This window comes from Stegodyphus dumicola, chromosome 4, assembly GCF_044657685.1.
Source record: "Stegodyphus dumicola isolate Sdum_Otavi_A_Nest chromosome 4, ASM4465768v1".
In the NCBI taxonomy this organism is placed as follows: Eukaryota; Metazoa; Arthropoda; class Arachnida; order Araneae; family Eresidae; genus Stegodyphus; species Stegodyphus dumicola.
In genome coordinates, this window is record NC_140771.1 from 66,208,032 (window position 1) to 66,232,001 (window position 23,970).

The following is a 23,970-nucleotide window of genomic DNA, read 5'->3' on the forward strand; positions in this document are numbered from 1 at the left end:
TTGAAGTAAATAGTAAGAAGATATAATAAAGGTGAGTATTTCATGTGTAGTATCGGATTAGCAAGAAAGTAATTACGGTTTTTTAGTGTGAAATAAAACTCAGTTATTTTCTATATAAAAGAAGACTTTTAAAAATAAAATATTTTCCATTGTGTTTGATGAACTTGTGGCATCTTTTTGGTAATTTAACGATTCCGCGCTCACAGAACTTTTGGTATTTATCAACAAAAATCTCAACCAAGTGTGATTTTAATTCAGCGTTTTTACTGAAATTTCGATCATTGAAGAAATTTCGTAAACTTCAAAATAAATGATAATCCGATAGTGTAAGGTCAGGGCTATATGGGAGATGTGACATTACTCTCCAACCAAGCTCCAATAATTTCGTACGCGTTGCTAAAGTTGTGTGAGGCCTTGAATTGTCATGGTGGAACACGACTCGTTTACTAATTCCAATTCTGGTCTTTTCTCTTTGACTGCTTTTTCCAGCTTCTTAAGTTGTTGGCAGTCACCAGAGTTTAACGTTTGGTTGCTTAGAAGCAGCTCAAAACACACAACACTTTTGTAATCCCAGCAAACTGACAGCATAATCTTTTCTGATGTAATCTAGTTTTCGATATGATTGTGCTGAACTCATCATGCTTGGGCTATAACGTTTTTTGGATTAATGCTACTGAAGACGATTAATTTTTTATCACCAGTGATAATTCATTTAAGAAAAGCATCGACTGCATTACGTTCGAAATTAATATCTCAAATATTGATTCGTTGTGTTAAGCGAATTTCTTTCAGTTCATGAGCAACCCAAATTTTCGGCTTTTTAAAGGTTTAGTTTGGTTTATTTAATTATTGCAAAGCACGCGAGAGCTGAGCTCTCTGTCTAAGGAATGGATGTTTTCATTGTGGACTTGACATTGTTTTCATCGTGTATACGAGGGGAAACTCTCGTATACACGTTACACATGGGGAAAACCACAAAAACATGGAAACCTCCATGAAGCCACTTCGAAAATAATGTCCGATTTTGACAAATTGCATACTATATTAGAAAAATGCTATACATAAATCTGGTTTATAACCTAAGTCGCGCTTTCAAGTTCTAAAAACGCCAGTTAAATTTCGTCAATCGGCTCATTGCTTCATTTTTCTTTTGTGCAAGATGTACAATATGTAGTATATAATGTTTCAATTGAACGTGAAATTTCTTGCTGATGATACAACATTTGAAAATGAGCCCTGTGGCTATCGACCGAAACAGTTTCAGGTAAACTCCAAAGAATAACGTGCCAAAATTGATTCAAAGTTTTTACGCTATATCAGACAAGCCTGATGTGCAACGCCTCCACACTTCTTCGTGCTATAAATAAAATGAATAAATTAACACAAGAGTGCGTCATGAATTGATGCCAGTCAAAAAGGCACGTCTTCCGGAAGTTTGTAGTAGTTTTACTGATAGTTTGTTTTCGTTTAAAAAATAACTGAGAAGGAATTTTATATTCGATGTTTAAAATATCATTACGATCATAAACAATGAACAAATAAATAGATCGTGTACAGTACTCATAACATCATCCTAAACAATTTCTTCACTCACAAAAGATGCTGCTGATTTTATGGCAGTCTACTGTTGAAATGATTCATCGTATTGTCTTCTGTGTGGGCGAAACTTCCATGGTTGATGTTATAGCGTTACATTGCATAAAAGGCAATACCAACCTGTCCTCAAGCATCAAAATATGATACATCTCTCTCTTGTTGCACGACATTATCTCTTAGCATATCAATGTAGAAATCTGTGCAGACTCTCCATAAACTTCAGTATGAAATATATCATATTTTTACCATAATTTATTTCCCACATATTTTCATTTTTTCTAATATTTTGAGTGCTTCTTAGTTTTAAAAAACTTTTAAAACGAATAAAGAGGTCCACTTTTCAGCTGAACAACTGAAAGCATCTCCGCAGGGCAGAATTCTGACTTCATTCTCCATTTGTCTCCATTCTCTCATTTGTTGGCAAAGCTATGATAGAAAAGTTCTGATGCTGAATAAGATTACTATGACTAACTAAAAATATTATTGGTTTATTAATTGTTTACTATTACATTATTAATTTAAAGCTGCTTGTCGGACATTTTATTCGCGTCAAATTAATATACAAATTAGTTAGAAAAGAATATTTGTATAGTCTTATAGCATTATCTTATGAACACTTATAGTAAAATGTGGTGAATATAAGCTATCTTTTTTAAATTCGTCTTATTGTCCTAGAATTATACATTTACGAGAAATTTGAATTATTTTATTATACATACTTTTGTTTAAAATATGTCTATGTGAAATGCATGAAAATACATTTCCGCAATCCATATAAAGAGCTATAAAGCTGCAAAACGATGCATAAAATTGAAGTTTTGTATATGATTATTACTGAATCAGTATTAATTATTTGCATAATAAATATAAATTTATATAGTGTGTAAATATTAAACTTTCCACAAATTTCTGTAAATAATGAAACTCATCACTTGTAGGAACATATAAAATGCTATGCAGCTCAGCATTATTATAGACAAATTCTAAATTAAATTTGAGAACTTAAATCCAAGAATAAATACGATTAATATATAATATTGTGGTGGTATGTTAATATTAATCATATATCACTATGAATATTGAACTAGAACTTATTGTGTGTAAGGAATTTGTCTCAAGATCTAGTAAATCAGATTGGAAAAGAGCAGAACGAAGTTATTTAACTCTGCCTCTTCAGTCCTCGATTCATTTTGTTTAAATAGTATCTGTACAATAATAAATCTGCTGCCATGTTTTATCTTACAAATTTATCAGAATATTATTTTATCCTTTAACATATGCTGTCATACTTAAATTACCCTAAAATCTACTACACATTTGAAAGTATTAGTAATTCATACCCAAAAAACATCAAATGATCTAGTTTTTCTTAAAAGTAGCTGATAATGAGTGAACTTGAAAAAATATTTTGCTAAAAAACTTTCAGGTATTTTCTAAAATACCGGTTTTCCTTTCACGAATAAGAGATCCAATATTTCTTGGATGTATTTGGAATTATTAACGGAAAAAACTATAATAAAGCGATTTAAATAATGTGCGCTCATGTGCTGAATGATCTTATAAAAGGAATATAAAAATCTGGTTTGATAGTATCTATAATGAAAACTGAAATCGAATTATAGCTACTTTTCATATCTATTAAATCCAGAACCATATCCTCCAAATGAGATTACAAAAAGTGCTCACAATGCATTAATAATACGTCTAATTCTCTACGGTACAACCTCAAGGAAGAAGATCAGTAATTTCAGTACGGACATTCAAGATTTTTGAAAGAAATATATCATTTCGAAATGTCTTAAAACAGATCAGAAATACCATTTACTCTTTGATTATCGTATCGTTTTCCATAATGATCGATGCCATAAAAATAAAATTCGGTTTTAAGTGCTCATAAGGGAGAAAGCGTAAGCATTAATGTCATATTTATGCAGATTTTATTCAGAATAGATCAGATTTAACTCCTTGAAAAGTTTCCTTTCATTATTATTTTTCACTCGATGAATAGAAACTTTGCTGATGCCTTTAGAAATAATTTCCTTTTTTTCTTCACGATTTTCTAGATTGGTTCTTTTCATAGCTGATTTTAATGATGGACACGTGGGGCAAGAACTTGGTTTTAAATCGAATTTCGATGCAGATTTCAAGAAATAATTCGTTATTCTAATTTTGCCAGAAAGTGCCATTTCTTGTTATTTTTAATCTTTAAAACTTAATTAAAGTTTCGTATTAATTAAGATGTTAATGACATTTTTCGCGATTTTCTAACATTGGAAATTATTCTTTGGTTATCGTTTCACTTAGAATACGAAAGCAGTTTAAAAGATTACATTCCAAAACGTAATGACAATATAATTAGATTATTTTTATCGTTATTTTATTAATTCTCAGCATTAAAAGGAGGAAGTTTGTGAAAATGTTTCTTTTGTATTTTAATTAAAAGATTAAAAATTGTTCGTCTTTATTTAACATCATTAATTAAGTCTAACTTTTAATGTATTCCGGTAAGTTCTCAATTTTATTAACAAATTATTTTTAAACAACTATTACAATTGTGTGATAAATGCGGCGCATCATTCCGAAACAAAATTCTAATTATAATTCTTCATCAGTATTAATTCAAAGAGATTTCAAAAGAATTTTGAGCTTTTGTAAGAATTGATTGTACATGTGTGTTCATTTAATGAATTCGTTACCTTTTTGATTTTAGATTTCTGAGTGTTGTGATTCAAATGCCCTCCTGATAGCATTTCCTTAACAAGTGTCAAATTATACCTTTTACTTGTTTCCATTTGCTTCCCATCCTTTTGAAATGTTTAATTCGTTTTTTACTTTTTCCCTAAATTCCTTCCGTTAACTTTTGTTAATTAGTTTACAACGTTTAGTTTTATTAATTAGTTCCCTTTACAATATTTTACATTGCCGAACTTAGTTATAATTTCTCTATATTTAACTGAACTGATCAATACTTTTTCTGCAATTCGTATAATAATCTCTAATTCAGTTATAAAGAAGAATACTAAGAAATAATGCAAATTGTAATGAGAAAGAGCTATGATGATACTTCGTACATAGATTTAATTCATATCAGGTATAAGAAAGGCACATTGTTATGAGAGATTATTTTTAATGTTCTGGTATGTTTATTGAACGTTTTAGTAGATTAAAAGATAACTACTGCGAGATAATGGAATATTGTACGAATATCTCTAAGGAAATTTAAGCATTTGGTTTTATTTGTTGTGATAAGAATAAATTTTATTAATGCACGCAACAGTATTGTTGAAACATTCATGACCAGTTTTTCATTAACACATAGCTTACCAACCGCTTTTTGCCCTTTTATAATCATATCATCATGGGCGAGTTGTTGGAATTGTTTAAGTTGTGTATGAACTATAGGCCTTGGTATTTTCATCAGAAGAATTATTTTACATTTTTTCCTGAATATGAAAATCGAAAATTATAATATACTTTTTAATAATGATAGATAAATGAATTCCAACGTACTTTTCGGAAGGTAATTCGACAGTTTAATGAGATAAATATGATTTTTAAATAATTGATATAAGAGACTTATATCTAAATTTTGACTAAGCTATTTCTTATTAACTTGCCAAATTGTGATGCATAAACACTTCGTAGCTTCAGCCTTTTTCGTCCGGCACTTAATGGTTGGTCAAAATGAACTGGTCATAATCCAAAATATGCGATAATCATTCGGTACTTCTCAAATCTGAGGAAATGTCTACATGGGTAATTTATAACGGAATGTATTAAACAATGAAAATTAGTCACCGAATATTTTCCTATTGAAAAGGGTATAAAAATAATTTAACAATACATGATTGTAATTAATATTGCCCATTTTGACTTTATAATGAATAATGTCCTTTTCACCGGTTAGCAAATAAAAAACTCTTTATCACATCACATTTGTATTTTATGAGCAAATAGAATTTTTACGAAATACAATAATGCTTTTAATGAATATTGTCCATTTTGAGCTTTCACCGTTTAGCAAATAAAAAAAATCTTTATCAAATCACATCTGTATTTTAAGAGTAAGTAGAATTCTAACTAAATAGGTTTTTAGATTCCATCTACTTACAGACGAATTATATGTTACTTACAGATCAAAATAAGTTCACCAGTATAAATATGAAAAGCACATAAAGAATCGTGTGCAGAAATAAACAGCGTAACTTTAAAGCTTAAAGAAAGAATGCGTTTTATACCTATGTTAAGCAGGGTAAAAACATTTTGGTCTGAAAAGCTTCATAAGATAAGATAATTTCTTCACTGTATTACATAATGAATTTTTACGACGTATGACGTCCACAAGCCATTTTGAATCACAGAGCTTGATATCCACTTACATATGGGAATTATTTACCGTTTGACTTCAGAATTATGCATTCCAACAACAAGTGGCTTTTGACTTTAAGCAGGCGTTTCTAAAACTTCCATTTTAATTTCGAAATAACCTTCCATTATTTACTAAAAGAATTTTTCCATTTAATAAATTTTGAGAACTTTTATGAAATATCTATATTTAAATTGTTAAATATATTATGTAAAATATTCATGTCTAGATTACTAAACATGAACATTTAAAATTTACATATAGATTTTTATTAGATTCGGAAAATACTCGTACTGTATTGTTCAAAATGTTCAAAACTTCCATTTGCGCTTTTGCAGCTGAGGATGATGGTTCGATAAAACCATCGAAACTAGTGCTGTGAAAGTTTAAAAATATAACCATGATTTTTGTTGTTTGACTATAAGGTATTTCACCCACTTTCCTAGCTTGCCTTTGTGGTGTAGTGATTCTGAACGCTGGGCCAGTATTCTAGAAATCCGTAGTTCGATTCCCGGCGAAGGCTTTGCTAATTTTTCATCTTTCCAGCCTCCAAAAAAATTCCTAATGTCTCTACATGACTTCTAAATTAGGATCATATTACTTACTTTGTGTTGCGGGTTTATTTTTAAAAAATCTATTTCGCACATCTTTTAATCAGACTAATTTGTGTGTTAATAAGAAATTCTTAAAAATAAATGATATTTTAATTTAAAAAATGCAGAACTTGTTCCAGTAGTACATAGAATGCACATATAAATATGGTTGGACTAGTTGATTTTAAGACTATAATCCTTACAATTGTTATTTCTGTGTACATATTACTTGGAGCTTTATAGACAAATTGCTTTCAATGCAGGAACAGCCAAAACTGTAGCTGACCGTACCCAGGTTGTAGGAATATAAATAAAACGCCTCTTCAATCCTATTTTCTCTACCAGTAGCATGGATTAAAAGATATGGTAAAACGTTTAGCAACATGGCTCGTGAGAAAGCATCGTTAATGAGAAGATATCCTCTGAGAATACAAAGGAGCACGTTCAAATGCAATCCTTCATTCCAAAAGACAAGAAAATGTACTTTGTTTTGTTAAATTGTGTTTGGTACATTCACGCATACCCTCAAACTTCGCAATATCAAGCTTTTCTTCCAGAAACAGTATTTTTAAGCTAACATACTCCCTTCCATTGCTATTGGGACTATAATGAAGGGCAGAAGAAATTGTCGAAGGGTAGCACTATTTATTTTCTCTTTACATACTTTTAATGTTAGGTTACCTTACTTTTTACCCTAGAGATCTTACTGAAAACATGGAAACATGGGAAATGCATCATTGTTTCAGCAATCGCAGTAAAACGTATGCAGGTTATAACGACTGAGTTGTCACTTATGCAACTAACAAATGTTTAGCTGAAATTCTATTACATACTTTATTATGGGTATATTTTCTACTTTTTATCATAATTTTAGATTTAACATGTATAAAATCTATGTAAGATTTTTTTATCCTTTACATCTATATTGTTCAATCTAAGTAACATGATTTGTGATTTATAACTCTTTAATCCTCGTTTTCTCTACTTTGCTGCTAACTTATTTTAATTTTTTTACTATATAAATCGCTTATTTTATTTTAATGTTTACTCGCTTATTTTAATTTTACTTTCTTAACTCCATTCCATGTACAGTGTGAAGGTATATTCATGCCATTTTGCTGGCACGATAATAAGAATGCCTGCTGCTTACATTTTTATGTCATTTCCATCTTGCCTTGAGGATTCAGCTAATAAATTAATTTAATTAATTGAAGTTAAGTTTCAATTGTTAAGTGCCATTCAGTAATATTTGTCTGTAATTTACTAATGTGTAACTTTCATTAATTAATACTTTTGTCACAATTGGTAAGCTGAATGAAATTTCGTAGAAGTTTGGCTAAAACTTAAAAATACTATGTTATTCACATTCTCATGAAGTTTAAAAACTTTAAAATCATTATCTCATATCCATAAAAAATCGATTAAACCAGAAATACTTTTAGTTTTTAATTCTATCCAAATACGTTTACGAGTTTTTACCAATTATGAAGCCTGCTAGTGTTCCTCGAACACAGATTCTATACGATTCTGCGACTGATATAGCCGTTTGAAACATATATATATATATAGATCAATACTTTTAATGATAATACGCATTAAAATGTTCACTTCTTAATTAAAATGTTCACTATTAACATTACAAATCTTTCCTTAAGTCGATAATTTATTTGTTAAGTATAAATGATAATATTTATTTTTTCAATTTGTGTACGACTCTTGAATACGATTTCTACTTAAAATTAAATATCTCAATCAATGGTTATCGTTAAGAAATTTTGTTAAGAAAATTTGCTTATTATGTCGAATTTCTAAAATGCTAATGGACATATTTTAATGAAATTTGGTATGAATATAGATTTATAACATAGAAAAGAGATGAACCATTGAAACCTCATTCTATGTACGAATGATTATTTCTAAAAGCTCATAGTGCAGCGATCTCCAAAATCCAAGTTCTGATATCGAACTGAAAATGAGTCTAATATGTGGCATGGTGCTTTCTTACAGACAGATAGAGCAGTGTGACGGCATACTGTACAGGGGGCAACTGAGCAGTCCGTGTGACAGTCAATCCGAATCTTATTTCGACTTTTTGCAAGTCTTCTAGATATGGATCCTGTGTTCGAAAACTGTTTTTACAAATTGCAGACTACAACTAACGTTACATTGAGATTTGTAACCCTCTGCAGCTGTGTTTGGATTGTGTCCAATTTTCCGACAGTTTTCCTTCTCATTCTTGTCATCCTTACATTCGTAATTACGCAGAATATCGTGAAGGAGTACGAGACACAAATGACAGAAACTACCTCGTCCGTTTAGATCCCTTCCACAATCATAGCTCCGCAGATAGACAAGGGTACGTTTATCTATTCGACTCTGAATAATTGCATAATTCTTCGGTGGCACAGTTAGTACCTTTGGTTCAATATTTTCCGTAATATTTGACATAATTTGCAGATTCTCTTAACTGTGCGCATAACTGTACACACACACACACACATGTATATATATATATATATATATATATATATATACATAAGAGGCTAAAATTTAAAAGCAAATTTTTATACTCACCCTGCGCTATAGCTGCAGAATTGAAGTAAAATAGACTTAAAGCATCTAAAGTTAAAAATAAATTGGAATCAAAGCAAGACAATTGCTTAACAATATTAATAATTGCAACCGTGTATAAGAAGTTTCAGGAATTGCCTTGCTTTGACTCCAATTTACTTTTAACTTTAGATGCTTAAATCTACAGATTGATATATATATATATATATATGCTATATATGCTATATATATATATATATATGTCTAAAATTCATCATTTAAAGTGCCTAAACCAAAGTAGACATTAGAGTTCTTTCTCCATTTGTGTCTTACTTTTCTATCAAGATATTTTTAACGTAATAGTTTTGACTCATATTTACAAGTTATTATTTTGGATAATTATTAACAGCTGTAGACATTTTATAGAAAGCTTGTGACAAATAGCATTCATCGTTGGTAAATGTTATAATAAGACACAAAATATACGTATTCTCCATGAAGATTTCGGATATTAACGCTTATCAAATTCATATTATTTCAATGTGCGTTTTTTAACTCTATATTTTCTTGAATCTTGTTTGAAATTCCCGAACCTTCTCTAGTTCCAAATATTCGCCCTCTATTACCCTTTTCACCCTTAATTTATGAATAGCAACCTAAAACCTTGTTCTTCTATCAAGTACAAAGTCAAAACTTTTCCGCAAATTTCTTCTCGCAACGTTCTGCATTTGTTACGCTACAACAAAGCATTATATATAATATGACAAGTTAAGTCATAAAACAATTGAAAGCTCACGTACAGTTCTTATGCACCCGAAATACTCTGAGTGAAATTTTATCGCACATGCATTGAAAATAAGTCCAAAGATTTGATAACATGTTTCTGCGTTTTTAACACAATCCGGAAGTTTCTCGTAAATAATAACAGAGAGTGGCCTATTTGTTTAGTATAAATAGTAGGAATGCGTGTAGAATGTTAAGAATATAGCATTCTCTTCAAGAAGAATAGCTCATTCAAGCATTTGCTTCAAAGAGATTTAACTAATTAATACGTAAGTATAACTTGCACAACATTTAATTTATAAATCTTAAGTTGATACGTGTTTGTCTTTTTAAATTTCTACATTAATAATGGAATGTTTATTTTTTGGGTGATATTCAGTTTATTTATTTGCGATATGCATGTATTTTAATCTTCAAACTAATTTTAAAAAATCAAATATATATATAATACTTAAAATCGTATAGGCATAGATATAAAGGTTATTTGAAAACGTATAATTTTGAAGCATGCACTTGAAGCTCTTAAGTAGTTTTTCGGTATTAGTAACGCTTAAGACTACAAGCATATTTTTTGCTCTCCTTTATGAATTAAAGAATAATGTAATGTATTCATGTATTCACTGTTGTAAAAGATGACTAACAATAACATCATGAAGACGAAATTTCGAATTAAGTAAAAGCAACAGTGTCTGTATCTTATTAACCTACTTACTTTCTTATTCAATTAGGTTAATTAATGATAAATATTTTTACCCGAATGTACAAAATCGTACTTTTAATGTATTTCTCTCTTTCCGACCTACTCTCAACTGCAAAATAAATCCATCGTAATTTCAAAAAGGAAATTAGAAGAAATGTTACGCAATACAACGCAAAGAGTAGCTTCAGCTGGTCTTGGAAAACATTCGAAGAATAGTTAAAATTCTCCGTTAAACATAGAACAAACTTCTGAAAATATTTTAAACAAATGCCACAACTGACGTTAAAACACTTTCATATAGAATAGTGAACTAATAAATTTAGAATAAATCCTAAAATTAAAAATACGCATTACTGTAGAGTCATCTGAATAATACAATTAACATATCTGCTCTATGTGTTTTAAAAATTAACATTTCATATAAACTGCAAGGCATTTCACAGCTCTTACCTAAACTTTTAGATGGATGCTTTGTTTAGCTGTGTGATTGATGAGCTGTGAAATATTAAATAAATTTGCAATTTTTCATTTTTACCGGTGCACCTTCTTAATAGCATAAAATGCATTGTTAAATTTCATTATCCCTATATATGTATATCTACATAAATATATATTACAAATATATGCTATTTTATATTAATTTTTATATGCTTCTCTTATCAAAATAAATCACTCGCAAGATTCTATGATTATAGATTTAATTTTTGAGAATTAAACTAATTGTTAAATCTTCTAACCTGCAGCGTTTGGTACTGTAATGGCATAAATCATTTCAGGTATTTTACGAAGCTTTATTTTGATATTTCAATTTTTTTTCCCTGCATAGTTAATTTTGGATCAAAATTTAAAATTTTACCATGCTTTAGAATTCCGAAGAAAATATATTTTTTGAAACTTGCGAGAGATTTCAGTTAAAATGAATATAAAAATTTTAATTACTTATAACATTTATTAAAAATTTAAAACTAAAACAGTTCAGAATTAAAAATATAAACAGTATTCGTAGCAGCACAGTATTAAAAAGTAAATACATTAGTTTCATTAATGAATATCAGTGTTCTATTGACAGTGAAATTGTGAGAAAGTTTACAAAATATGCATGATCCTTCTTTCTCTCAAAATTTTCTTATTACGTAGTATAATCATGCTTAACGAAATTTAATAGATTAAGAAAGTTTATGTATAACTGTCTTTTAAGCAATACTTAACTGGTATTTCTAGTTGAGATTAATATCACATAAATTTTTAAAATTTAACTTCTTAACAGATTGAAACTTTGATGCAATAATTCAACAACACATGAGAAAATTAAAACAAAATTCAAATTACAATTTCATTACAAACTTAATTATTTAAAAATTCATTTTTACGTTACAGACAAACATATCTCGAAATTTTTTATCCGTCTGAGCTTTCCTTCGATATTTTTGAGTGAAAATAAAACTTGAAAGATATTTAAGTATTACCCATCATAAAAGAAGAAAACAGACCATTTTGAATTAACCTTACATTAAATTAAAAAAGGTAACTAATGTTACTGCATAATATTTAGCATAAGCAGGAAATAATGTACTTCGAAATGGAAGTTACATCACTCTTAAACAAAAGCAAATTTTGGTTTTTAAGAATCTAAGTTGACGTTAGTAAGAAATCAGATCTATTTGCATTTGCTTTACACATTAAAATAATTTGAAATTTGGCCATAATTATTGGAATATTATGAAGCGAAGCTTTTAGAAATTTTACAGTTCCGCACTTTCAAAATTTGTGGAGATACAGGTGATATCTATTCATCTATGTATTTTAAGCAGCAGAATCCTTACAAAAACGCCCACCAGCGGCCGAGCGGTAAAGTCGCTGAACACTGGTAGTTCGGTCCGAGGTTCGAATCCCGCGAACGGGCTGGCTGCATGGGTGTTTTCGTGGTTTTCCCCATGTGTAACGTCTATACGAGCCAGTTTCCCTTAGAATGTCCTCCACGAAGGCATCCCTCCCCTTAGGCAGATAGCCCTAGTGTGCTTTGCCATAATTAAATACACCACCACCATACACCACACCACCTTACAAAAACATTTGAAAAACGTATTTCGCTTGTATGCTTAAATAATAGGGAGAATTACTGTGATGACTCATAACAACTGTGAGTTTGATACAGTCCTATTGTTACCCATAAAATTTAGATAGAAATTCTTTGAATTTTTTCATCTTTTTTAATTATGTATTTTCTTTTATGTATATAAAATTTAGAAAAAAATGTTTTCTTCAAGTATTTAGAGCAGAATGGCTTTTCTAATTTCTACCATCGGATGGATTGTTATCGGCGCATTGGTGCTAAGTGTTGGTGGAAACAAAAGGGATGCATGTAAGTAATCCTACATTAAATGTTTATATTTCGCATTTAGTAAAGCCCTGCAATGCTAGTTCTAAGGACCTCCGTTTCATAAATGATGTTTTAATAACATTATCTTAATATTATTGCATAATTACAATAACTTAATATGATTCTATTAAGGATAAGAATATACCGATTGCCCATATTTAAATCATGATCTTAAGTGCAATAATATTACAAAAATATTTCGTAAATAACTATAACTACAGGAATGTAATAAAGAAGGAATGCTTTGTAGCTTGTTAAAATGTAGCAACTTATATTCTATGCATTTTTTTTAGAATTTATAGACTATAATTTAAGTATGTATAAAGGGTAAAATGCATGTATGTATATAGTATTTAAATTTTACCCTACCTGTCTGGGCAAATGTTATTTATTTATTGGCATTTTCTTCATAATCTGAAATTTTAAATAATAGAAATCAAAAGACACCACTGCACAATTATTAACAGATGTATTTAAAATATTTTGACAACAATTCTAGAAATATTTCTGCAGACATCATTCTTCGTTTTTCATTGCTTCCTTAAATAAAAGGCATATTTGGTAATAATAACATAAAAGATGTATTTGATAACAATAACATAAAAGGCATGTTTGATAATAATCTAGCCTAATTAAGACTTTGAATATCGAGCATTTTTGCCCCATGACTTTTATGTCTGATATAGCATGTAATATAAATTATTTGAAATATTCCTAATTTTCTCATCACAGGAGCTAACTAATAGTCATGTAATCAAATTTATTTAATCTACAATTTTTTTCTTGGATGCTATCTCCATTGCAAATTAAGTTAACATTTCATATCGTCGTATCGAGACCAGTGGTGTTAGAAGTTATAACATTTTTGTTTTAGTTTTATTAAATAATTTAATTGATTTAAAAAATTTTTGAAGAAAATTTAATTATCATAATAATGATATTACACTTATTTTATCAATTTAATATATCCAAAGAGATGAGTTAAAACATTTTCCCAAAATATTTGTTTATTGCTTATAAATTGCAAACGCAATGAAAAGAATATCTTTAGCTGCTTATAATGAGAATAAGAAGAGAAACAAAGAAAGAAATAAGAATAAGTATAAATGAAAAATCCACCTTCCGTGGTTTATTTGTTCAATTTCAAGGTCGTATCAGAAATTCGGCAAGTTTCCAGTTCAGGTTCCGTTAAAATAAAAAGTTTGCGAAAACATTTTTAGTTTTCAACAAGAAATCCTATTTGCTTTTTCAGAAGGATATCTACAAGTGTACTCTTATGATACTCTAGCATTCTACTTAATAATTTGAGGTAATAGTAAAGCTCCCTGTTAATGATACAAATCTTAAGTAGCAGTGGCTATGTATATGAACTTAAAATTTAATTATGGTTCAGTGAAGTTCTGATAAATAATTCGAGTGTTTTACGGGTTACATATACGGATTATATTTTGAGTTTTTTACAGATCAGAGTTATTTTCACTTTATAAGGTATAAAAATTATAGATCTTGAACGCTTTTTAAGGTCAATGTTTGGTGCATTTATGCATGAAATATTTTTACTTTTACATGTGTGAATATACTAATCGTCTAAGTAAATTTCAATTAAAATTCAATCTATATTAATGTATTTAGGGTACAAATATAAGAAGCCTTTTATTAAAAATATAAATAGTCACAATATCAAAATAGTTGTATTGCGTTTAACAATTTAACTTTATTATTATTATATAACAGTAATTACTACGCATCATTTTAGGTAAATAAATTTTGCTAGTTCTTCTTATAAAAATAATATAAATTCTGGTCAACGTTTTCGAACATAACTTAATATGAAACATTGAAAATTTGGCAAGTTAATCCAATTGATAAGAATGTGAACATGAAAGTATTTTTTTCCCTCTTTTAAGTTGAATCGCGTCAAATGGGCGTTCCAACTCAACCTAATATGCCAGGAATGGATGTGCCTACACAGCCTAACATGCCAGGAATGGATGTGCCTACACAGCCTAACATGCCAGGCATGGATGTACCTACGCAACCTAATATGCCAGGAATGCCCGGCATGGAGAACGTGCCAACTCAGCCTAACATGCCAGGAATGGATGTACCTACGCAACCTAACATGCCGGGTATGGATGTTCCTACACAACCTAACATGCCAGGAATGCCAGGAATGGATGTACCTACACAGCCTAACATGCCAGGAATGCCAGGGATGCCAACACCACCTAACATGCCAGGAATGCCGGGCTTACCTTCATCGCGTAATTCTAGATCATCCGGAGTTTTATCTCTGAAACGTCGTTGACAGGGAATATATTTCGGGCCATTGATAACTTATGTTTTGGAAAAATAGTAATGTTATCTCGATTTTTAATCAGGGATATATAATGCTATGTTTAATGTATCAAGAATTTCTGATTTTAAATATGAAATAATATAATAGTTATGAAAAAAATACAATTTTGAAAAAGACTTGACAAATGTTTATATAGCTATTGATTCCTTCTTGGTAACCTTTATAATATTCCTGTTGTATGATGTACTAAATCTATATGAGAGTTTTGAAATAAACAATATACAGTATTTAAATAATTAGCATAAATTTAATGCAGACACATATTTCTTTAGAATTAAATAAATACTGCTAATAACTCATTTTAAAATGATCAAATAATAGAAACAATATGAGATATCAAATATTTATTACTCACAAATAAAATTTTATTTTCAGAGTAATTGGTGATATGATACACTCAAGAAAATAAAACGAAGTTTGACGCAGAAACCAATTTTACATAGTTTAAACGAAAGTCCTATGAAAGCGACAAAGTAATGAATAAAATAATGGAAAAAAAAAGAATGAAGTATATGCTATGGACAAATATGTCACATCAGAACCGCTTGTACTATAAAATAATTCAGTTCTTTTGCATTTCTTAGCCATTTGAATTAATGAAAAAAGAATAAGAGTTCTTAGAAAAACCTAATTCTTCTTTGATTAAGGAATTTATCTATTTCTTTACTAACAGACTACGCTAAATATATGGAGTATAATCAGCCAGTATAAATGGAAATTAACTTAATGTTCAAAATAAGACATCATCAAAAGCATGTTTAGTATTTGCAAAAAGAGAAGATTTCTTCGATGCAATACAAAATTTATTTTAACATTTCGAAGATATTTAAGATATTTAGAACATCTTTTGAAATTCTTAGACTTTCGACACCGAGATATTAAAAAATGTTTACTTAAATATGTTTATTTGATCACTCATGATCTCCAAAAGTCTATCACAAACACCGCCGATGTTATTTACAAAAATTACTTCAACATTTTGTTTTTAAATCTAAAAGATTTCTAAACGCTATTTCAACTAAGCAAAAAGGAATTGTTCAAATGTTTGAACGTTTACTGTGGGAAAGACTTGTATTTGTAAAACATTGTTAAATTTAAATTATTATAAATAACATAAAACTTTTCTATTGCGTATTGCTTCATTTAAGTTCATTATTTAGAGTATTTTTTTAGAAACCAAACCAATTTGTTGCATGAATAATTAAGTAGAGATATGCTTTTTAAATATTGATAAATATTTAAAATAAAATAAATTAAATATGATAGGTATATTTCAGTAGACAAAATTCTGAAATGATATTTATTTCACAATGTTTGACGCAGAAGCCAGTTTTACACAGTTCAATTACTACTTATTTATCTGTTGTAGACATTTCATATATCAGTATATTATTGTAATGCATTTGATATAGAAGCCATGGAACATTTAGTCAAAATTAGATGAATGACAGCATTGAAAAATACACAGACATTAAATTAAAAAATAAATTAATAGATTAGTTTGCGCTAAAACGAGCGTATTAAAACACGAAACGTACAGTAAGTACACAATAGTTCAAATAAAATACAGATATAATACAAGAATAAACGGCTTGCTTATTGCTGTTTTGCATTAAAAAACTATTTTAAGTTGATGTTTAACAAATAACGTAATATGATGCACTACATCTTTAAACAGGAAAAATATCAACGAAATTAAGAAATATGTTGCAAAGATAATTAGGCTTATTTAGGTAGCGAGGTAAAACATAAAGTATGTCCAGATTTCGTTTATTTAGTTATGGCAAAGCACACGAAGACTATCTTCGTAACGCGACGGAGTCCTTCGTGAAGGACATTCTAAAGGAAAACTGGCTCGTATACACGTTACACATGGACGAAATCATGAAAACGCTCATCCAGCCACCCCGTTCGCCTGGAAACGAACCCAGGTCGTAACTACGAGTATTCAACGAACGTCCGCTTGTGAAGCTTCAGCTAGAGGGTGTAAAAGAAATAAAACAGGACAGTATTTAAAAGCTCACAAACATATAAAATGTAACTAGCTTTTCAGTTTTATCCTTACATTTTTTATAATAGAAATATTATCTAACCTATAAAAATAAACGTAGATTATTTGTTACAAAACGTAGAATATTATATCATAAAAAATGGTGCTTGGCTTTTCAAATAAATAATTAAATACTTTATACAGTGATAAAAACATTTAATGAACATTATACTGAAAATTTTATTTCCTGGTTATATAAGAATATAAATTTATTTTAAGCTTAAATCCAACATATAAAGAAAACCCGTCTAGTCCAATTATTTTAGTTCTTGTCACAATTTAGAAATACTTGAATTTTCCGAATTTTGAGTTCCCAGTCTTCCCTTTTGCTCTAAGTTTCAGTCCTTTTCACGTAACTGATTTGAAAAAGTGAAATATGTAAACATTCGTTTCTATTTTCTCGGAAAAAGATTGTAAGGAATTGAATGTTAATTTACCAGACATCTACAATTTCAGCCTTTACTATAAGGCTTTCTCCTTTCCACATTCCTCACCAAAATGCGAATGAGTATCCAGCATTTAAATTGAGATTTTTGGGTCATGTCAGTTTATTGAGTGCTGTGATAGTTGTCATTATTCAGATTTGCATTCTATCACATCCCCAAGATTGTAGACTCCACCGGCACCAACAGATCGAATGGAAGACACTGAGTTCATTGGAGACACGATGCCTGTTTTAGTGAAAGCAATAATCTATTTAGCAATAGCCTTTGACATTCTTAATTTAAATCTAAATGCAATCCCTTTCAAAACATTCGCAGAGATGTCATTCTTTCCCTGCAGCATTACGCACTGCAAAAGCTTTTATTCAATTATAATTCAGAACTCAGTCAAACAAAAATCAAACTTACAAATAACTTCGATATTTGTTGCTTTCTTCTTCTTTGTCGCCTGCTATTGTTTAGTTAATCTCTGTTCACCACTCTGTAGTTCTAAAAATGTAATTAGTTTTATATAGAACTGCGGAGTGCAAATTGCACACATTATCCTGAATGATGTTAACAGAATGTGCTCTTACAGAGTTGCTTAGGTTCAAAAATAAAATGTATTCAGCCATCAAGCTGGTTTTGTTTTTCCTGACTTCCAGTCATTTAACACATTCAAGCTATGCGCTAATACCGTTCCTACCGCAACGGCAACATCACTGATTCTATCATTATTCTTATTACCATAAAATTCCAAAATAATTTTATTTTTTATTTTTGCTTCTCTTTTGGATATATATAGGTTGCTGTTGAATACATGCAAAATTTCAAAAGCTTTTTGATCAGGATCAAGGATATGAGGAAGTAATTTATTTATTTAATTCCTTTATTGCATTTCTCTTGAATTGATATATATTTAAAAATTAGCATTCTTTATTTTGAATTAAATTATATGCTATTATCTTAATCAAAACTACCATTTATCATGTGTTAGTATCTTAATTAAAATAATTAAAGTATCATTAACTATATATTTTTGTTTTAAACAATGCAAAGCAACGTAAAAATAACTAGATTTCCAAAAAATTTGGTTAGGAAATGTTAATATAAATTTTAATGCGGAACTGTGCTTGAAGCATTCTTTGAAACAACTCTAAAGCCCTCAAAACTGCGTCTGTCTCTTAGACATTTCCGACTATTTGACATTCTGTTCCTGCTGAGGAAACTTCCTTTAAATCAAATTAAAGACTTATGATGGAGCAGAAAGATAAAAGGAAATCAAATTAAAGTCTCAAAACTAAGCATTATTGTTAAAGCTTTTCTAAGGTTATTTACTTATACAGAACCATCTAGTAAAACAGACGACGCAAACGAGCATAAGGAATGTTTTTGTCTTTTTTATAATTTACTACATCGCTTGTTCGGGCTTTTAATATCACCTAAAATAATTCTGTCTGAAAAGATATCGCAGATCAAATTCTGTCAATTGTTCTGACTGAATTTGTTTATTTACGAACATTTTTAAAATCTTAAAGTACTTTTTGTCTTTTTTTTTCCCGTCACTACGTTTTAGGGTTCTTTACTGAAATCTATTTTTGTTATAACACGTTAAAGAAAAAGAAAAGTAAATGCCATATGACAGTAAACTCTTGTCAGATACTGACTTTCGAAGCGCGATTTTACGTATGCACATTATCTTATTTGTCTGCATTTAATTTGTCCAATGCAAGAATTTCAATTATTCGTGGTAAGCTGTAAGGTGTTAGCGGCGTTGTACTAGTCATCTTTAATGACTGGTTTGGAAATTCATTCATTAAAGAAGTCAAGCTTTGCTTACAACAGCAAAAATAAGTTTTCTTAGTTCTTGATAATTCCAGGACACGGTCCTGAAACCTTTCCAGCAATGCATCTAAAGGGAGAGGTTTTTATTTCTTCCACTGAATACTATTTCTTTAATCCAACCACTAGATCAAGGAATCATAAAAACATTCAAACCCAGTTATGTCAGGCATGTTTACATCTCTTGTTAATAAAGGACTATTTGAAAGCAAGTCAACATAAGACATCGCACAGAACTGATTAAATTCAAATGGGAACAAGTAAATTCAAAAATGAATGCTTGCTGGCATAAGCTCCGTCCAGAAATTGTCAGTACTTTTAAAGGATTTTTATTGATTGAAAAAGAAGCCAAAGAAATCGTGAAAATTTCGTGACAGGCGAAGAAGGATTTTTAGATATGGAAAAAGGATAAATCAAATAATTAGACTAGAAATGATAAATGAAGTATTAGACAATCTTATAGCACTAGCAGGTGGTGAAACCAGAGATAGTGAAGAAGATGAAAGCCTTTAATGTACAAAAATGTATAAGGAATGTTAAAAAAAGGCACAGGAACTGTCTGTTTTTGTAATGGAGATTTACTCAAATGAAGGACGAAAAGGGTACTTTATGAGAGATATTGGAAAACTCTATACTTATTACTCCGAAACGTTTAATAAATTGCGTCAGGTATTGTCCCAGCAAAAATAAACAGCTAGTTCAAAAATAATTGTAACGTGTATTTATTTCTTAAGCTGTAATAAAAATGTTTTCAATTAACATTTGTTTCACTTTTCCCTTTTCATTACATTAATATTTAGGTTTGTATAAAATATACATGCTTTCTTAATCTGAATTATAACTAACACCCTTTTTAACTTTCTATGGCAAAAAGGGTGGAATGCGATTTTGGCACAAGATGATTTTGCCGCACTTTATGGAACGCGATTTTGCGCAATGTTTTAATGATGGAACTCTCATGTTCGGCCAGAGTTTACTGTATATAAAGACCTGCTATAATATAAAATCAAAATCCATAATGGAATTATATGGACAGCAAATAAATGTACTAAATGCTGTTTCCATACAATTTCTTGACTCACTATATTTGATTATCTATGAATTTGTACGGTTAAATCTGATTTTACTTAAACTAAATAACTGTTAACTTTCCTAAGCTGCAAAGGAATTTTAACATCCTGTCTTAACCTAGATTACAGAGTTAATGCAAAATAGGACAATTACAAATTTAACACAACAGTGAAAAGAAATAAAATAAGAAATTTAATTAAATAATTAGCATCAGTAATTTAATTAAATAATTAGCATCAGTAATGAAATTTAATTGCTGATTTCAGTTTTATTAAACTTAGTCCAACTTGCTTATCTGGTATCTGTTTTTATAAAGTTGCACGTGACAGAAGTTTACTGCTTGATGTGGAAGTTACAGCATTTGATGGAATAACAGCCAGAGACTGGGCTCGGAATAATATTTTTTCCACAGATCTGATAGCAATATAACAGAAGCTGTGTTATTAGAGTCAGTTGCTTTACAAAAAACATTTCAAGTTCCTTATCTTCCTTTCGGGCTGTTATCATAGCCATAACAATGACGGCTGTGGGAGGTTGTTGAGTTCCCTAATTTGCCAAAATATCCTAATCGCCTTTTATTGATGAAGACACAGGTTATGTGCGTGCATAAAGGGACATTCGTTACGCCTATGAAAGGCATATTTTTAAATAACAGAGTATAACGAAGTTGCTCGGCAGAAAACCTTCAGAAAAATCTAAGAAAATTCAGAAGAATCTAAGAAATTCGTCTCAGGAGTAAAGTGAGCAATAATTTTAACCTCCCAAAATTATAATTTTTTAATTTTTATTCCAACTGTTAGATTCTGTTGAAGACTTGTCACTTTATTTTTTTAACATATTGTATATGATCGTTTTTCTTGAATTTTAAAGATCTACGGATTTCTGCTATGTATAGAAAACTTCGTCAGAAGGAGTTTTGTAAATGCCCATGAACTAAGGCCTATTTTTCGGCTTACTGAAATTGAGGACTTGATTTGATTGACACAGTGTTTAGTTTTTTTTATAACTGAAAATAGTATTAGATAGTTTCCTTGTATGATCATACAGTAATAAATCATGAAAAATAAATGTTCTTCCCTGTTCCCTGAGAAGCTTAATATTAATAAAATGTTTATGGGAGTAATGGATTAATGATGACAACCTTTGCATCAGCATTGGCATTTAAATTTTGGAATCAGACGCCCAGACGGTATAGTGGTTAGGGAAGCCGACTGCGATAAAAGGATCTGCGCTCGAGTCCCGGAGATTGCATGGATGTAAATTGTATGTCCCGTCATAGGAGGCAATGGTAGCCGCCCATTAGGTGCCTCCAGAATAAAGTGGCCACCACTTCCGGTCTTAGGCGTGGCCAATGCTAGAAAAGCAAGCGCCTGCCCAAAATGTCTAACAGTTTAACTCTTTCACTTTTTTCAGTTTTTTAGATATATTTTTATATCTGAATTTCAACTGAATTTGAACCCCGCGTGAAGCTGTTTCTGGTTGCAGTTTTATCCAGTTAGTGTATTATACCGAATTCTTAAAGACAGCTTTCCGAACCTCGTTTGTGCTGCGCTAGGTAGTTCGACCTGATCAGTCTGTTACATCAGCAGGATTAAAGGATCAGAAGACATAAATATTTATAGCAACATTTTCCAATTGCGTTCATAATACAAGGTGGTCAAAAAAAAGGTCCCCAATGTATGAGCCTCTATGGGACTTTTCACTCAAACAATCGAAATAAAATTTCAGATGTAATTATTTGAAGATATGTGCTCTAAATTTTGATAGTTTAAGGCAACAGAGCACTAGTGGTTGCACTTACAGTGAAAACATTTCGAACGGCAGCACCCACTTGTTCCCTCCGCAAATTGATCAGCGCATTGAAAAATAGTAAATGGCGTTCTGCCGGCGTAAAACAGTTGCAAAGAAGAGCATTGCAAGTGACAAATGACAATATTGAGAGGAAATGCAGCGACTCACTTTGCATAATACACAGGAATAGACAACAGAATTACCAGTTACTGAACACCATGTGCAAAGCATTGCTTATGGAGAACTTTTAATAAGCAATGTGGGAAGACTGTTTCTTCAATCAAATGTCCGAACTATCTAACAAAATGATACTTACAGGGAAAAAACGAAGTGAATTGATGACGCTATTTTATCTGTACGAGGAAAACAATCCTCATATGCCGAAAAAACTGTAAGTGATTTGGTCCGAAAATCTGAAGAAACTGGATGCACATGTGATACGTCGCGGTCCGGACGACCATGTATTCCTGCTGACGTTGTTGCGAAAGTGCATAATACATTACTTTCTCCACTCGTTGCCACATGTGTTTGGGAAGTGTTGCAATAGCACTTCGGAGCATTTCCTGTAACTTGTGATGCCCGCAGCAGATGTTTTCCTCGTGGGTAAAGAGAACAAAACTGCGGAGGTTAAAATAAAATCTGATATGGACAACTAATGGCTTATTTAATTATACAGTTTTTCTGCTCTACTTCATTTAAACTTATTTAATTATTCTCACTTAAATAACCCATCCGTCAAGGCAAGTGGAAAACGACATCAAAACCTACATATTTTGAAATTAAAAATCCGGATCAGTTTTTGTCATAGGGGAGTCAAATTTCCTATAATTTTACTTTTTTTCATAACGAGAATCAAGTTTTCCCAAATATAAGTTTAGAAATCCGAAGACCGCATAAAAAAGTAGATTTCACTATTTGCCCATTTTTTTTTTAATTTGGCATTGACAAAACATGAATCTTTTCATCATTTGAAATACTTGTAATTGGATATATATGATTATGACTAACGACTGCGAAAATGCATGACCACTAAAGAGATTGAGTATTATATACATATTTGGTACCGCCGATTGCAATAGAAAAGGAAGTTGCAAAAGTAGATTGTTATAGCAGTCCAATGTAGAAAATTTCGACGTTCTACCGCAAATCCTTTTTTAGTTAGATACACATATACATACTTATAAAGAGACGTCACGAAAATATTAATTTTAAATCCTTTTTGAATACATTTTAAATCCACTTTACAATCCGTTTTGGAAAAACAAAATCATTTACTTTATCCATACAAACAGATGTCACGCAGAAAAGTCGTCCAAATGATCCGAGAACGATCAAAATGATACCCGAAATATGAATATGATACCCGAAATGTTTCGTGATTACAATGCTTCCATATTTCGTACAAGGAAGTAAAACATATAGCAGTGTTGCAGTGGCCTTTTAGCGTAGTACTGAGTACAATCCGTA

The 23,970-nt window shown here is 30.3% G+C and overlaps 1 protein-coding gene across 1 annotated transcript; it reads left to right on the plus strand.

Annotated features, from left to right (window-relative positions):
• Window positions 1-10,016: 10,016 nt before the first annotated feature.
• LOC146997565 (uncharacterized) lies at window positions 10,017-15,563 on the plus strand. Its single transcript, XM_085815031.1, has 3 exons — window positions 10,017-10,157; window positions 12,856-12,950; window positions 14,876-15,563. Exons 2-3 carry the CDS (start codon window positions 12,869-12,871, stop codon window positions 15,274-15,276), a joined length of 483 nt encoding a protein of 160 aa, XP_085671157.1. The 5' UTR covers window positions 10,017-10,157; window positions 12,856-12,868; the 3' UTR covers window positions 15,277-15,563.
• Window positions 15,564-23,970: the final 8,407 nt, after the last annotated feature.

What these genes read in the sequence shown, in the direction of transcription:
- LOC146997565 (XM_085815031.1), top strand. Translation starts at nt 12,869, where the DNA reads ATGGCTTTTCTAATTTCTACCATCGGATGGATTGTTATCGGCGCATTG. An exon ending in TGGAAACAAAAGGGATGCAT is followed by an intron (nt 12,951 to 14,875) that starts GTAAGTAATCCT and finishes CCCTCTTTTAAG; the next exon opens with TTGAATCGCGTCAAATGGGC.